This window comes from Macrobrachium nipponense, chromosome 18 (assembly GCF_015104395.2).
Source record: "Macrobrachium nipponense isolate FS-2020 chromosome 18, ASM1510439v2, whole genome shotgun sequence".
NCBI lineage: Eukaryota > Metazoa > Arthropoda > Malacostraca > Decapoda > Palaemonidae > Macrobrachium > Macrobrachium nipponense.
This window is the reverse complement of record NC_087211.1, coordinates 88,760,025-88,778,722: the sequence shown is the minus strand read 5'-3', so window position 1 is coordinate 88,778,722 and position 18,698 is coordinate 88,760,025. Positions and strand designations below refer to the sequence as shown.

General features: G+C 35.8%; 1 protein-coding gene across 1 annotated transcript in view; it reads right to left on the bottom strand.

Annotated features, from left to right (window-relative positions):
• Positions 1-18,698, bottom strand: part of LOC135196877 (sperm-associated microtubule inner protein 5-like) — a 122,596-nt gene that overhangs the window by 80,171 nt on the left and 23,727 nt on the right. Inside the window, exon 2 of the mRNA XM_064223651.1 lies at positions 337-410. Within this exon, the coding sequence (XP_064079721.1) occupies positions 337-406 (70 nt within the window). The 5' untranslated portion in view covers positions 407-410. The remainder of the gene's footprint in view (positions 1-336; positions 411-18,698) is intronic.

Below are 18,698 nucleotides of genomic sequence, written 5' to 3'. Positions count from 1 at the left end.
TAAGGTCATTCAACGCTGAAACGGAAATTGACAGTATAAGGTTTGACACTTGTAACAGGAGGAAGACCTGAAAGCAGTTGCACTATGAAACAATTGTTAGGGGAGGGTTGAGGACAGTAAGATGGAAGAAAGAGAATATGAACGGAGGTACGTAAAAAAGAAATGAAAGCGGTTGCAGCTAGGGGCCGAAGGGACGATGCAAAGAACCTCAAGTAATGCCTACATTGCACCGGATGAGGTGCAATGACGGCGCTACCCCCCTACGGGATGGGGGCGGGGGTTGGGGGGTGAGGGGCATTACTCTGGTCTATCTGGTTGGAGGGTAATTAAACGTACCTGAGTACCCGACTATGTACGTCCGTCTTCGGACGATCGGCGTCGACGGGGCCCCCAATTCGTTCATCATTATTCTGAAAAACAAAAATAATAAATAAATAAATAAATAAATAAATTATCTATGTTGTCATTATGTTGGATGAAAACCAGAATATTAATTCAGTGGAATATCCTTTCTTGAAGTTGATAGTATTTTGAATAGAAAAAATCTTTTCATTAAATTTCATTATGCTGGCTGAAGATAGAATATCTTACATCACGAGGTTGAAGGCAGTTTTAACAAATAGTAAAGTGAAAATAAATATAGTACAATAATACACTATGAATTTTGTGCCTATTACCACAAGAATGAAAAACACTTATATTACCACCATTTAAAAATAAACTTTTCATTCATGTGACCATTAAATTGGATGAATATAGTATATTATTTCAAGGTAATAACTTTTCAAGAAGTTGTATTTTTAACATTGTACTAAAGAAAAAAATTACTATGAAAAATTTGCATATTACATTTTTACTTATCATAACAAATATAAAAACACGTTTACACGATCACCGGTAACCTACTGAAGTAAAGTTATAGTCATCTCCATAAAAGAAAAATAATGAAAAAAACCATCCATATCGGTACAAATCCATTCAACAAAACGAATTTATTAAAAAAAAAAAAAAAAAAAAAAAAAAAAAACCCCCCCCAAAAGGAAAATTCACCAGTCACTTGCTTAGCATTTCCATTCGTCAGGCAAATGAAATTATCATGAAAGTCAGCTTCCAATCGTCCGCCATCATACCACTCCCATCGAATCGACATCGACTTCCATGAATAAAAACAATGGACATTTCATTTCGCGCGGTTCCGGACGCACAAACGGCCAATTTATCCGGAGCTACTGTCAAAATAATATCCTGGGTCATATTGCGATGGCCTGACCTGGCCCTTACCCCCCAACCCTCGCGCCCACTCCCTAAAAAAATAAAACTAAAAATTCTAAAAATGTACCCGAAATCCAGTAATTTCAAAAATGGCGGGAAATCTAACTACTCCGTGACCCACTAACGCTGTTAATGATGGCCTTTAACGACTAGCCGTGGCGCGCATTATACGCTCAGGCGGCGTAATTATGCTAAGTTTGAAAAATGCGTCGGTGAATATGTATTATTCAACGCCCGACGCTGGAAAAGAAATAAAATCTCGGTAAGGGTTTGTTCTCGAAAGCTTTATGCATTCATTATTAAAGGAGATGTTTTCTTTGGTGCTTACAGTAATTTGGGTTTCGTCTTGATCTAGGATGTATTTACGATAGGGTCTTGTAAAATTGTATGTTTCAATGCAATTATACGCCTACGGATGCACACTTGCATATGTATATGTATACGTATATATATATATATACATACATACATATAAATATGTGCGTGCATGTATGTATGTATGTATGTATGTATGTATGTATGTATGTATATATATATATATATATATATATATATATATATATATATATATATATATACATATATCTATAAGAGATTCTCACGTGAGAATGAAAAAAGGAGGTACCAGACTTTCAACTTTTATTCCGAAGTCATCTTCAGGGTACTGAACAATTTTAAGAGAACAACTTACACAAGAAAGCAACATGAGGCCACAAATAACAATGAAACAAGTCAACAACCTACTTAAGTATGCAAATAACCATTGTTCAAAACAAAAGACATACTTAGCGGAAATATGCAGTTACTACAAATCACATTACAAAACTATCTGTTTGTAAAATATCTGACAACTCGTTTAATTTTTAAATCATCAGGAATAAAACTTTTCAACAATTCGTCCGTCTTAAAAGACCATCGCTCATATTCATGTTACTAAAAGAACTAATGAGGCAACCTTCAACTAACAATCTGTCATGCATTGATGAACTTCTAAAAACGACTCTAACTGAATTCCAGTCTATAGGGTGTTCAAAATCCCTCACGTGACAAAAAATTGGTTCAGTACCCTGAAGATGACTTTGGAATAAAAGCTGAAAGTCTTGGTACTTCCTTCTTTCATTTTCACGTGAGGATCTCTTATATACTTCACCCACGGGACCATTGTGGAATTGCAAGATATATATATATATATATATATATATATATATATATATATATATATATATATATATATATATATATATATATATATATGTGTGTGTGTGTGTGTGTGTGTGTGTGTGTGTGTGTGTGTAGAGAGAGAGAGAGAGAGAGAGAGAGAGAGAGAGAGAGAGAGAGAGAGAGAATCCACACTTTCATTTGATTTCACCTCAAAATCCAATCACCTTTCTATGTGCCTATGGTACACTTCTCCAAAAAATCTAACTGAAACCATGACTAATTCGTCAAAAAATCTAACTGAAACCATGACTAATTCGTCAAAAAATCTAACTGAAACCATGACAAATTCGTTGAATTATCACTTGACCGCCCCCGCCCCCCCAAAAAACATACAAAAAAAAAAAACATAAATCAGCTGATTATATCAAAAGGCGTAATTACCGTCAATATACGTCAGCAAAGATACGTTCGCAATCCATCAAGAAATCACAAGTACACGAACATATGATAACATATTTCTTCACTGTAGCTAATCACAGAATATTAAGTCCTCGTCGGCCCAATAAGAAAATTAATATTCATTCTGCCTCTGCCAGCGATTTATTTTTGAGCACTTTCATATTCACGTTCGAAGCGTAGAAGCTATTCATGTATTGCGACGTGAAATGCAATCATTAGGCAACTGGGGAATGTTAGTCGCTCTTTTGACCTCTCTTTGGGAATCGACATTACTCGAAATTATTTATGTAAAAAGAACCTATTAATGGTTACTCAGTCAGTTCTGAGAAAGAGAAGGTAATAGATAGATAGGTGGATTCATTTGGTAAAGAGAGAGAGAGAGAGAGAGAGAGAGAGAGAGAGAGAGAGAGAGAGAGAGAGAGAGAGAGAGAAATGACCAGCAGAAACATATTGGTAAACGTAGGAAATAACGTAAGAAATAAGATCTTGCAAAGAGAGAGAGAGAGAGAGAGAGAGAGAGAGAGAGAGAGAGATTACTGACTAACAGAAACACATTGGTATACATTTTATCTAATAACATCTTGCAAAGGATACGGCAGAGAGAGAGAGAGAGAGAGAGAGAGAGAGAGAGTCTTTAAAAATAACTTCAAGACCTATACTTCTCCCGGCAGCAAAGGAATAAGACATGGGACTCCATGTATAAAAACTGAGACAAAAATGCTGAAAGAATGAGCGGCAAAAACCCACCTAGGCCACTCTAAGGACATTTCAACCTAGGCCACTCAAAGGACATGTCATTCAAACACACACACACACACACACACACAGAGAGAGAGAGAGAGAGAGAGAGAGACAGAGGAGAGAGAGAGAGAGAGAGAGAGAGATTCGTCACCGAACTTTTATGAAAAGGAGGAATGAAATATAATCACGGCACAGCAATCCCGTCAGAAATATGCGCTCGAAGATCTGTGAATGCTGGCCTACAATTCCCGCCACTTCTGATTACGGTCAAGTAATTTGGGCATGAAACCTAGCCAACCCCCCCCACCCCCCCCTCCCAACCCTTCCCTACCCGCCCCAGCAAACATTAATGAGAAAAGAAATTTTCATCTCCGAAAGCAGACGGTAAAAAAAATAATATAAAAATAAGGACATCCTCGTAACAGGGTTGCTTCAAAAGGAAGCACGTGGGCCAAGTAGATCTGCAGCTCTGCATTTGGTGTGTGTGTGTGGGGGGGGGGGGTGGGGGGGGGGGGGGGGGGGGGGGGGGGGGGGGGGGGGGGGGGGTGAATTTCCACGTCTCTGAATAGGCCTCGCGTGCGGTCGGAATTACTGGAATTAATGGAATTCGGCTTTGATTGGTTTATTACTTCAAAAGGTTAGGTGGGAGTCACAGGAGGTTTTTAGTCCGATGGGCTGGTTATGATTTCCAAAGGAAATATCTGTATCATAGCGCTGGCCTTCATTGGGTTATATTACACTTTCAATGATCGTGACATGTGTATTTAAATATATATACAAACATATATATACACACACATATACATATAGAATTGTGTGTATGTATATATTTAGAATATACACCTGTCACGGCCCATTACAAATGTGATATATCCCATGAAGACCAGCACTACTACATATATAGTAAACAAATATGGTTTATCTTTCTTTATAACAAGTCGACCTTCTGCTTTAATGATTGCGTCATCCCTAAGTAAATTTGAAAAATATTGTGATCTCCCTCAAATTCATGTTGGCATAATTAAAGGTATTGTTTACGGAGCTGCCAACGTTAAGCATGAAAGTAACTTCCCTGCTCGCTATAAGAAAAGTTTGACCGATCTTGAAAAGGACAATACTATCCACATTACAAAAGCTGATAAGTCAAATAGTATAGTAATTTTAGATAAAGCTGACTACATATCACGTATGCAAGCCCTACTGGATGATGATGTGACTTATAAAAAACTAACAAAAAATCCCCTAGATCAAGTCATAAAAAACTTCAATAGCACAGTGAAAAATATCCTTAAAGATAAAACAGAACTACTAGGCAAATTGTCAGTCAAATCTCCTTCGCTACCTTACTTGTATGGATTAGTCAAAACGCACAAAGAAAATAACCCTATGCGGCCTATTATCAGTACTGTTGGTTCAATTTCATATAAACTTTCGAAATATATCACTAAGATCTTGTTCCCGTTACTTGGAACCATCTCCGATTCTCATATATATAATTCTCTAGATTTAATTGATAAATTAAACAAAATTGCTCTTTGCCCTACTGATAGATTCGTTAGTTTTGATGTATGTTCTCTTTTTACTAAATTCTCTATAGACTCTATTTTAGAATATCTTAGCAATGAACTAACTCAGCATGAATTACCTCTGCCTATAAGTCACATTATTTCACTCACGAGTCTGTACAGCATTTGTGATTGTAAGTTTATATTTAATGGTAAATTTTATCAACAAATATTTGGCATGGCAATGGGAAATCCTTTATCACCACTACTTTCAAACTTGTACATGGAATTCTTTGAAAAACGCTACTTACCTAATATCATTTACATTCCTGTAAAGTGGTGTCGTTATGTTGATATTTTAGCTGTTCTGCCTGTCGGTATTGATGTAAATGATTTACTCTCTAAATTAAATAACCAGGTACCATCGATTAAGTTTACCCTAGAATTAGAAAAAGACAATTGCCTCCCTTTCTTAGATGTTTTGATACATAGAGAACCATTTCAATGTAAATTCAGTATTTATAGGAAACCGACCAACAACCTAACTTATGTTCATTTCTTCTCGGGCCACCACCTTAACATAAAAATATCAATTTTTTCTTCTATTTTTTACGAGCATTTCGCATTGTCAGTCCCCAATATTTGGATCAAGAAATTGAATACATAAGAAAAATAGGGAAAGATTTATGCTATCCTTCACATATATTAGATATTTGTTATAATAAAGCCCACAAAAAGTTTTATAGTGTAAGTAACACGCAGAAAGAAAATTCTAAGAACATTCTCAGTTTGCCTTATTTTAACGGATTTGAAACCATTATATCATTGTTAAAAGCTTTTAATGTCAACCTTGTTTTTTCCTATAATAACAGACTAAAAGGAATGTTAATAAAAAATGGCCCCAGAGAAAGCAACAACATAATATATAAAATTCCATGTATGGATTGTCCCTCATTTTATCTCGGACAGTCTAGCAAGGGCCTAGAAGTAAGGCTAAGCCAGCATAAATATTCTGTAAAAACTGGGCAAACATCTAATGCAATATTCATTCATTTAAGTGAAAACAACCACCGAATAAATTGGGTTGGTAGTTCAGTAATTGCAAGGTCAAGAGATGTCTTATCACGAAATCTTTTAGAATCTTCTTTAATACAACTTACTTTTCATTGTAATTTCAATGTTAGTCGTGGCCTTTTTCATTTAGAACCTTGTATTTGTAACATGTTTAAGAATGACCTCAAAGATATAATTACAGACTTAAATAAAATTTAGTTGCCTTAGAGTTATCTTCGTTGTAATGTATGTCTAACATGTATTGTGAATATGTATTGTGAATATGGTTTTGTTTACCAAAGTTATGAATAGCTATCACCTATAATCCTTTAATTATCTTGTCCTTGTATCTGAGATGATTGTCTTAAAATTTTAATTGCACCCATTGTTTATGCTTGTTTGGGAAGGTTACTCATCTTCCAGGTGTGTCGGATTCTAGGTGTTAATCTCTTTATGATCCCTATCTGTAAGTTATACGAATCTTCTTGTTTTGCCTTTTTCCTCATGTATGTCAGTTCATCTGCTTAGTAAAGGACGTCGAAAGGTCTCCCGGATACTCTGTTGTTTATTTTCCTTCATCGCATATATCTTTATTTATGGATTTATCATGTTCCTAACTTTCGTGATTCAGTTATACATACATACATATATATATATAGATCATATATATAGATATATATATATATAGATATATATATATATATATAAATATATATATATATATATATATATATATATATATATATTATATATATATAGCTCACAACAGTAACTGGCCAAATCTAATGTAAAAACAAAAATAAGGAAGTATACCTACATTGTACTGAATCATTAGCCTTAACGATAAAACAAATTTGATATAAAAAAAAAAGTTCGCATAATTAAAAGGAAATTAACGCGCTTTTAATTCACAAATTTCGATCGCAAATGGAAACATTTTATTATTATAAGTGTTACATCACTTTCAAGAAAGAAGGAAATACAATAAGGGCTCGCCACTGGAGACGTGCTACGATATCGGCAAGGAGGGAGAAGGATGTTTGGGGGTGGTGGGGGGGGGGGTGGGGGGGGGGGGGGGGGGGGGGGGGGGCTCTTAACATTCATATTGCATCTGTGTTCGAGAGTGCCAGATTGGAATCCGCCAGAGATATATTAGCGAGGTCTCCCTCTGAACTGGATATGTATATATATATACGCGTACATAACCCTGGTATTTGTTCGCAGATATTATCGCGCTCATGGTACCTATATCTGTGTGTGCGTGTGTGTCCTAGTGAATCTATATGCAGTTGGGGTCCATTAGCGTAAACACGGGCGATCCGAATGACTGTCTATCATGTCCTCTCTCTGTAAGTGCGTCTGCATGACATCAAAACATGTTTATGACATGTTATGAACATACTTATGTGTTTATTAAATTTCATCAACATCTCCTAGACATGTTCAATATGTGTTTATCGCATGTTATCAAATCTCATAACCATGTTTAATATGCGTTTATCACATGCATCAACATCTCATAGACATGTTTCATATGAGTTTATCGCATGTCATCAACATCTCATAGACATGTTTAACGATTTGTCAAATGTCATCAACACCTCATAGACATGTTTCATATGTGTTTATCGCATGTCAACATCTCATAGACAGGTTTGATATCTTTTCATGTTTAATATGAGTCTATCACATATTATCAACATCTCATAGAGAATTTTAATATGTTTATCACATGTCATCAACTTCTCATAGACATGTTTAATATGTTTATCACATGTCATCAACTTCTCATAGACATGCTTAATATGTGTTTATCACTTGTCATCAAATCTCATAGACATGTTTAATATGTGTTTATCACATGTCATAATCATGTCTACATATTATATATCATAAACATGTTTTCGGTAACAAAATTGCATATATACATCACAAACGACCTATCGGAGATGTGCCAAAGGTTTGTGCCCAACTTAAATGTCATTGAATTGTTCTCAACCTGTTTGTGATATGTATGGCATAATTTGTCGACATGTGTTTATTTCATGTTTTATTGTAGTGTGGACGTACTCTTGCATGTAGAATTTAACAATCTTGCTATGTCATTGTGTTATTGCAAGAAATTTCATTCTCCTAGTCTATTCCAAAATCTATCATAAATATTATTATCATTCAGCTGATATTGCATCTATTATTGCTGATAGTATATCAATCAACTAATATTACATATGTTATAGCTGACAGTATATCATTCAGGTAATGTTACATTTATTATAGCTGATAGTATATCATTCAGCTAACATTGCAATTATTATTGCTGATAGTATATCATTCAGCTAATATTGCATTTATCATTGCTGATAGTATTATCACTCAGCTAATATTGTGTTTATTATTGCCGATATATAATTCAGATAATATTGCATTTATTATTGCTGACAGTATATCACTCGGCTAATATTGCATTTATCATTGCTGATAGTATATCATTCAACTAATATTCCATTTATTATAGCTGATAGTATATCATTCAGCTAATATTGCATTTATCATTGCTGATAGTATATAATTCAACAAATATTGCACTTATTATTGCTGATAGTATATCATTCAACTAATATTCCATTTGTTATAGCTGATAGTATATCACTCAGCTAATATTGCAATTATTATTGCTGATAGTATATCATTCAGCTAATATTGCATTTATCATTGCTGATAGTCTATCATTCGGCTAATATTGCAATTACTATTGCTGATAGTATATCATTCAACTAGTATTGCATTTATTATTGCTGACAGTATTTAATCAAACTAATAATGCATTTATTATTGCTGATATATCATTCAGGTAATATTGTATTTATTATTGCTGATAGTATATCATTCAACTAATATTACATTTATTACTGCTGACAGTATATCAATCAGCTAATATTCCATTTATTATTGCTGATACATCATTCAGCTAATGTTGCATTTATTATAGCTGATAGTATATAGTTCAGCTAACACTGCATTTATCGTTGCTGATAGTATCTAATTTAATTAATATTGAATTTATTACTGCCGATATATCATTCAGCTTATATTGCATTTATCATTGCTTTATTTAGTTGCATCATTCTGCTACTACGTGATTAAAATCATTTGTCATATCTTTCATGTATTTTGGTTAATAAAAGACTTATCTCACACTGACGTAGAGATACCGAAACATAATTTACTACGCAAGTCATTACTGGTTACTTGGAAAGATCCAACCATATTCTAAGTATCAAGATTCTCTTATTTATAAATGGATCCAAACAGAGAGAAAATATTACGACATACATCATTAAAATGAACGAAATATTGATATTTGATTTTTGAGGGGCTCAATTGTCAAAATGGATTATAGCATTTTATATAAAAGGAATACTTGGGTTTTTGCATTTATTACAAGCGCGAGGAAAAACAAAAAAAAAACCCATTCGGAATAGACCAGAACAATACTTTCATACAAAACACACGGTAGATTAGCTCTATACATCACGGAACTTTTATCATACAAATATGTAGTAAGGAGCTTTCTGAATAGTTCCCTCGAAACGACGATTAAAAAAAAAAAATTACAGAACTAAAATGATGATTCCGAGACTACGTTACTGTCATCTTTATAAAATAAAACTTTCACGTTGAGATAAACTTAAAACTAAGCATACAATCAACAAAGGTTTAAAAACCGAAAAAAAACATTCATAACCTTTCAGGTTGATATAAAGTTGAAACTAAGCATACAATCAACAAAGGTTTAAAAATCGAAAAACTCACTCACACAATGGAAGTGATGATTCAAAGCCTACATTTCCTTTATCCTCATTTAAAAAAAACACACCTTGCACATTAACATTAACGTTTGAGTAAGAGGATAACCATTAAAGATAAAAAAAAAACTAAACCTCCACACATCGCCTATTACAACACCAGAGGAACAATGTCGGTTTTATAGCCAAGGCAGAAAAAACTATACCTGAACTTTATTTTTTAAAGAAAAACTGCATGCTGTCTAGCCAGTTTTTTTTTTCTTTTTTGGGGGGGGCAACATGTAAATTAGGGCCTTAATCGCCGAAGGTAAAGAAACCATAACTGCCAAACTTCGGCGCATTGTCGAACTTCCAAAATGCCCCGCATATAAAATTTCAGTATTGCAATGAACGGGGGGCGGGAAAGATCGGATGCAAAAATGGCGGGTAAATATATATGAAGGTTTTTTCTTATCGTTTTAATGATCATTGCATGCCGGTGCTTAGAATACCGGTTTAATACGTTACGTTTTATTAGTACTTAAATACATACTCTTTTTTGAAGATATAAATATGTAACTACGTGAATACATAGAAAGTTTTGCATAGTAATACACACACACACACACACACACACACACACACACACACACACATATATATATATATATATATATATATATATATATATATATATATATATATATATATATATATGCTTCAGTTGCCAAAGGTATTCTATGATGTACAGGGCACTTAGTCAACCGTGGTGCGTCGCATACGGTGTGAATGAGGGACGTAGTCCAGCAATCTCATATCCAAACAACTTCTGAGAACTGGAGATTTATATACACATATATATATATACTATATATATATATATATATATATATATATATATATATATATATATGTGTGTGTGTGTGTTGTGTGTGTGTATATACGAGTGTGTGTGTGTGTGTAAGCTTGCCTTTCTTCAGCAATTTCAAGCATATATTCCAACCACTCCTCCCATCCGCTGTAAAAAGCGTGCTCTGCTAATAATGGAATATTATTAGAAATCCAATCCAACTAACTCTTAACCTGCAGTGGAAAAGTGACATCCGTTGATGTCATTTTTCCCGCGGATTAAAATAACTTCATTAATCCCAATCCTTTTTAATCTACGAGAAGTAAAAAAAAAAACTTGAGTAGCAACAGTGTTCAAATGAAAGAAACACAAAGGCAAATATTTAATATTTTTCTGCTTACTGTTTGTTTTTTTATTTCATGGGATGTGGTTGCTTCGGTTTCCAGTATTATTTAGGAATAACACTAATATCTAAAAGGGAGGAGGGATTTTTTGCGATAATACTAATATCTAAAAAGGAAAAGCGGTTATTTCGCAGTAAAATTTTCATTTCCTAAATCTTGAATGAGAAATTAAAACAATACGTTTGTTAGTCTCTCACATACTCACACATATCCACAGATGAAAAATAAGAGGACGGGTTGTTGTAGGTCCTGACCGGTTTCGACTTTATTTCCAAGTCATTGGCGAAGGACTTATAGCCACTCTGCCTTGACACCCGCCTGTGGGTGGATCCGCAGTCCCAAACGGTGGTGTGTACGTTCGTCAGTACTGTCTCTGCAGTATGTATATTTGTGACTTCCAATACTACGTATCAAGTCCTTCGTCAGGACCTACAGCAACCCGTTTCTTATTCATCACCTGTGGATATGTGTGATAAATAAATCACGTGCTAAAGTGATCATAACCATGTAAATATATACATATATATATATATATATATATATATATATATATATATATATATATATATATATATATATATATATATATATACCATAATATTCCTAACTTCCAATTTCATCGATTCAAAGAGTTTGTCTTCATTTTTTCCTTCACACGCAAATTGCAGAACTCAGGTTTCGCCCTAAATCTTTATCGTTCCCTTCCAATCCGGAGTAATGAAGAGAGGCGGCCCATGGGGCGCGGCCCGTACGCGACTCAAAGATAAAGCCTACAGTACTACTAAGGGGTCAGGGGAGGCCTATATTCTATTCAAGCGGTGGGACGTGGAACATGGAACACGGGGGCCGGGGAAGGGGAGGGGGTGTCATGAAATGGAACGCGTGGTTTTTTTTATTTATTTATTTACTTTTTTTCAGGCTCACTAAATCGTGGAACCAGAAGATAATATTGACGAACATCCCGCAGGTCTGCACGAGACGAAAGGGAAACGTGCAACGGCACTGCAATGGCGCTGAATATCAATGGAACGCGGAACAGACAGACGGTGCTACAGAAGGAGATGAAACTAAAAGAGGCCCATACTGTTACGATCACAGCGGAACGTGCAACGGGACTGAACACAGAGACGATAATAGTCACAGGAATACGGATGCGCAATAGCCTTACTGAGACGACATATATGAGAGAGATATAACTAAAAGGAAACACATCTTATTCAAGGTCAATCAGACTTAGAATAGGGAACCCAATAGTCGAGTAGCTAACGGAACATTTATTAGACTTTATTTAAGCTGAACATGGAACGAAATGATGACGTCATTATTAAATAGGAAACGCAATTTCAGTGACGTCACAAACAGAGAACCCAATTTTCAGTGACGTCACAAGAGAGGAACACAATCTTTAGTGACGTCACAACAGTTGAACAAAATTTTTAGTGACGTCACAAGTTGAACCCAATTTTCAGTGACGTCACAACAGTTCAACTCAATTTTCAGTGACTTCACGACAGTTCAACCCAATTTCCAGTGACGTCACAAGCGTTGAACCCAATTTTCAGTGACGTCACAAAAGTTGAACACAATCTTCAGTGACGTCACAAGAGGGGAACACAATTTTCCATATGAACCTTACGGGGAACATAAAGATGCTATAACTCATTTGAACGTGGAACAATAAGACAATATGTGCGGAAAATATTCTCTCAAAAATTCACTGAAATATGGAACAGGATGACAATATAACAAGTTCGTAAAATGCTAGAGGAAAGCGGAACAATACAACCCCCTCGCCGGAAAGTGGAACAGAGGGCCATATCTCCAAAGAGGAAACAGATTTCCCCTTTTTTTTTTTCGTCACAGCGGAATGTGGAATAACGGACACCGGTAGGTTGTGTGGAAGTCAGTAATGTGTTGATTGAATAATGAATTTGGCTCGAAGTTCGATTTTAACGCATCTTTTGTGTTTGTTTGTTGGTCCAGTTTTGCCTCTTTTCGTTTGAAATCTGCTAGACTCCTGCTTGCTAGTTTTTGCTTTATTGCTTTCTTTGTTCGTTGGCAAAAGATAGGTTTGAAACACGCTTTTCGTGATCTCTTGATTCATACTGGAAGATCTTGTTAATTCCACTAATTGATACTACTATCTTCTGAAATCTGCTTGACTTCTGCTTGCTAGTTTTTGCTTGGTTTCTTTGAGCGTTAGCATAAGATAGGTTGGAAACACGTTTTTCGTGATCTCTTGATTCATCCTGGAAGATCTAGTTAATTTCACTAATTAATACTACTATCTTCTGAAATCTGCTTGACTCCTGCTTGCTAGTTTTTACTTTCTTTGTTCCTCAGTATAAGCTCGGGTTGAAAGAAACTTTTTTGCGAATTCTTTATCGCATTGGAAGATCAAGTTAATTTCATCAATTACTTTATTTCTGCTTCATTTCATCCTCAAGACACCAAAACAGTTAATGGTTTTTCCTCATTAAAGCAAAACTTGTCATAGATAAAGGTTATTAACGTCTCGTACGCACACATCACAAACGAGTTCATTACAAGTCAATGACTTGTTGGTAGGCTAAACAAATGCTTCGTACAATGATGAAGCCTTTCCCAAAGAGTCGTTCGCAATTTATAGTCGCCAACTTGTCCTCAATATGTTTGTGATATGCATGTGATAAGTTTGCGACGTGTTTTCATGACATGCTTTTGCTCGCCCTAACTTTCTCCTGCTGCATTTTAGTTAAATAGTTATTAAGCAGTTTTATGAGTTAAATCTTAAAGTTCGCAGCTGGAAGCTTATATGCCCCAAAGAGTGCATTCAAGCTTATACCGAAAAACATTAGATAAACTGGGGATGAAAGACTGTTTGTAACTACAAACAATACCTGTCGACAATCGACAGTTTAACTACGTACAAACGATCTAACAGAAACTCTGAAGGTGAGATTTGAAGGTCTAACGAACAAAACTACAGAATCATTGTTCCAGTCTATTAACATGATTTTTTTTTTTTTTTTTTGGGGGGGGGGGGGGGGGGGGGGGGTAGTAGGGGGACCTGGATGTATTAGGGAACAGACCTCTTAGAAAGGTGATTACAAATAAATAAAAGCTTCAAAGCATTAAAAGGTTGGTCAATAACAGGCCCAAAGACCGAACAGAAACACATATGACCAAGTACCCAAGTCCCCTCTCCACCCACGCTAGGACCTAGGAGAACCAGGTGCTGGCTACTGAAGACTCATTGGTTAGATATTCGAGATCTCCTATAAATCCTAACTCTGGTTAACAGGATGCTATGGTGGTGTTTTGTCAGTGAAATCTATCAAGCCATGAGCCCGCTTGAAATCTGGACCACTACACTTTATGAAGCAAAAATAATGGGTTTTCGTTACATAAGTGAAAAATAAAAACATATCAAATAGAAAATGGTTGTCAGGACACTATACATGCGAAAAGAGAGAGAATTGTGGATACGGAAGAAAGAGCAAAGATATCAAATGAAACTATTGAAAAATGTGATGGAAGAAACTGCATTCAAAGGAATTCCAAAGGGGGCGGGAAGTACACGGAATGGTTATTGAACTGAGGAGGGGGCGTGAAGTTTTAAGAGTACTGTTCATAGCTTGTGCAGGAGGGGGGGGGGGCGGAGATTGTGGGAGGGGTGGGAAGTTGTAATGAAGGATATTAATGTGCTTTCCATGATGCTACAAATGATTATTTCCATTTGCTGTCTGTAATATATGTACTCGTCGGTTGTCGATTAAACACATCATATATAATATATATATATATATATATATATATATATATATATATATATATATATATATATATATATATATATATATATATACACATGTAGGAATAAAACCAGTTCAGGATCCTCCCCAAGCACCCCATCCTCTCCCCTTTTTAACACGTGACCTGACAGTAAGCTGGCCACAAAATTTATGCTATAACTAAATCTCCGTTGCTGTTAGGAAGGTTTCACAATCCCCTTGAATGAGGGGAACCTCCCCTCGTGTAGTTAACCCTGGTTAACCCCACTTCCGATCGGTTAAGCGTCAGTCGATTGAGAGAATGTTCTACACTCTTTGGTACAAAGTTTAAACTATCTTTGAATGTATGCTTTTATCTAGACTGAAGTTCATTTTTTTTCTTTCGAATTTTATTTTCATAAGTATCCTGTATAGGATTTTTTATATTTTTTTTTTGGTTAGATATGCTCAAGGTTTTTCATGCTCCAGAATGCTCAGGACTTCAAAGTGCAGCTTTGGGCATAATTTTCAGGTTATTTCTTTATGAGGTTCAGCGTAAAAAAAGCATACGTTAAATATCTACATATTTAAACAAAAATCTAAAACCTTATACAGATTACTTTGAAAACAAATACGAAAGATATAAGTGAATTTTAAGCTAGACACAAAGGTACGTTCAAATCTAAAGATTAAAAAAAACTAACAGATCTCATATATACAGATTACTTTTGAAAATAAAACAAGAAAGACAAACGTGCGTTGTAATCTAGACACCACCGCACATTTAAAAGATATTCAAACCTTGCACCAAAGACCGTGGGGCATTCTCACTATCGACTGACGATTAACCGGTGGAGCTGGGTTAACTACACGAGGGGAGATAGGCTCCCCTCGTTCGAGGGGATTCTCAAACCCTTCCCACAGCAACGGGGATTGAGTTGAAGAGTGAATTTTGTCCCCGGCTTACTGGCAGGTCACGTGTTAAAAGGGGAAAGAGTGGAGTGGTTGTGGAGGTCGCTGAACGGGATTTATTCTTCCGTGAGAAGGTGATTTGAATTAATCCTTCGTCTTTTGGGCGGTAAATAGAAGTGATATAAGTTCAAATGATTCCCCAAGAGAAGTTATTGACTAGATTTCGTCGTCATCGAAGGGGGTCGACAATACGAGTGTATCATATAACAAAGTTCTCCAACATTTGGTTTTGGATTTAGACAAGAGATTCCTTCTTTCATTGGAGTCTATGAATTGAATATAATAATTAAGCCAAAGGCCAAGCACTGGGCACTATGTGGTCATTCAGCGCTGAAACGGAAATTGAGATTCAAAGGTATGAAAGGTGTAACAGGAGGAAAACCTCAAAAGCAGTTGCACTATAAATCAATTGTTAGTAGAGGGTGGAGAGTAAGATGGAAGAAAGAGAATATGAAAGGAGGTACAGTAGAAGGGGTGGCAGCTAGGGTCCGAAGGGACGCTGCAGAGAACCTTAAGTAATGCCTACAGTGCACCGCAGGAAGGTCTATGGAAAAGACTTGTCCCTCCTTAAGAAGACCTTTGGATTCCTTTCATAACTGGTTATTCTTGTCAGCAGGATTCTTCTGTTAAAGAACCTCATAACAAACGTATTGTTTTCAGGGACACCTCGTCAAAGATTCTTAACGTATTGTTTTCAGTGGTACCTAAGTAAGATTCCTTTCTTTATGTTCAAGTCTTTCAAAAGGAGTACTTCCTCCTTGAGAAATTGTCTAGATTAAGTTTTCCTAGGTAACAATAAACTACGGTCCTTTTCGTTTCATGGAGACACTAGGAGGGATTTCTGCATCCTCGCAATATCTCTATCTCTCTTGAAAGGACTGTCTCCAAAAAGGATTCCCCTTCCCGGTTCTGAGTTTATGTGAGATGTCTTCCTCCATCCAGGATTTGACTCACTGTAGTCGAGTGATTACCATCTACTCGTTCGCAAACAAAGACAAATAATTACCACTGGCCCACAGGACACAAATATTATTATTATTGTCAATATCATTATTTGTAACTGACTGGCTTTAACATTAACTGTTCTCTTTCATAGATCTTAGCATTCCAATACTTCATTAGCATTGTTAAATAATTTTCAAAAGGTTTTCAGTTTAATTAAAAAAATGGGGGGCGGGGGGAGAATGTTGTTTTTACATTTAGCTTTCATATGTTAAAAGGTTCTGGTGAATTGGACATTCTTAAAAAAGAATTAAACATCATCAACTATACTAAATAACTTTATAGATATGGTTTCAGTTTAATAAAAAAAAAAAAAAATGGGGGGGGGAGGGGGGTTCTTGCTTATAAATCTCACTTTCACGTGTTAAGTTTCATCTAAATTGAAGCTTTAGAAAAAAAAAAGAATCAAACACCATTAACATTGCTAGACGGTTGTGCAAAAGATAAAAAAAATCTAACAGGATCACAAAAAAGGGAACTGCCGTTGTCATTTCTCACTTTGCAAATAATATTGTTGAACAGTCAATAATTATTGTCAAGTTCACAGAGAAAAGACTTAATAAAAATGTGCAAAAATAATTGTGCTAAATTGCGAAACGGTCTTTACGCGTCATGGAAAATTTCAATAAAAAGATGAAAAATAGATCCTAAAAATTCAAGAATATCAAACGATTTCTTACATAAAAGTCGAGATGCCCAACAAGTATTTACGTTAATATATTCCCTTAAACTTGAAAAATATTAACTATTAGCTAAACAAACGATAAAAAAATAGTGAATTAAAAAATGACACTAAAAAAGATCAAGAACAATTTCAAGAAAATTAAACTAGTTATTACCTAAAGAAAGAAATGAATCCCAAGAATTTGAGTCGATATATTCTTCTGCTTTTAGAACTTAGTAATAAATAGATTAAGGAACAAATAGATAGATGAAACAAGTAGCAGGAAATGCAGGTAGCCCCAAGACTACTGAAAGACACAGAAGAGCAAGCCTTGAGTATAGCTTTCACTTTCCATCGGACAAACCGCAACGCTAGTCCTAGGGTTTGTTTTCCGGTATCCCGGGATCCCGGGCAATTTTCAAAATTTAATAATCTCGGGATATTTTTGCACATCCCGGGAAATCCCGACATCCCCGGAAATCCCGGGATAAAAGGAAGTACTAAAACAGAGACAAATGTGACTGCAGGATGGTTGTGGTCGGTGAGGTTGTTTCCCGGGATCCCAGGATCCCGGACAATTTTCAAGGTTTAATAATCCAGAGATATTTTTGCACATCCCGGGAAATCCCGGGACAAAAGTAAGTACAAAAACAGGGACAAATTTGACTGCAGGGTGGCTGTGGTCCGCGACGTTGTTTTCCCCGGGATCCCGGAATCCCAGACAATTTTCAATGTTTAATAATCCCGGGATATTTTTGCACATCCCGGGAAATCCCGGGATAAAATTAAGGACAAAAACAGGGATAAACGTGACTGAAGGATGGGTGGTCGGTGAGTTTCCCGTTTCCCGGAATCCCGGACAATTTTCAATGTTTAATAATCCCGGGATATTTTTGCACATCCCGGGATAAAATTAATTACAAAAACAGGGACAAATTTGACTGCAGGTTGGTCGTGGTCCGTGACGGAAGCGGTACGACATTCGTCAACATCCACAAGAAGTTACGTCATCAAATACTCACCCAAAAGGAACAGGACACAAAAAAAACCCGTCACCACTCGAGGCTATTCGATCACA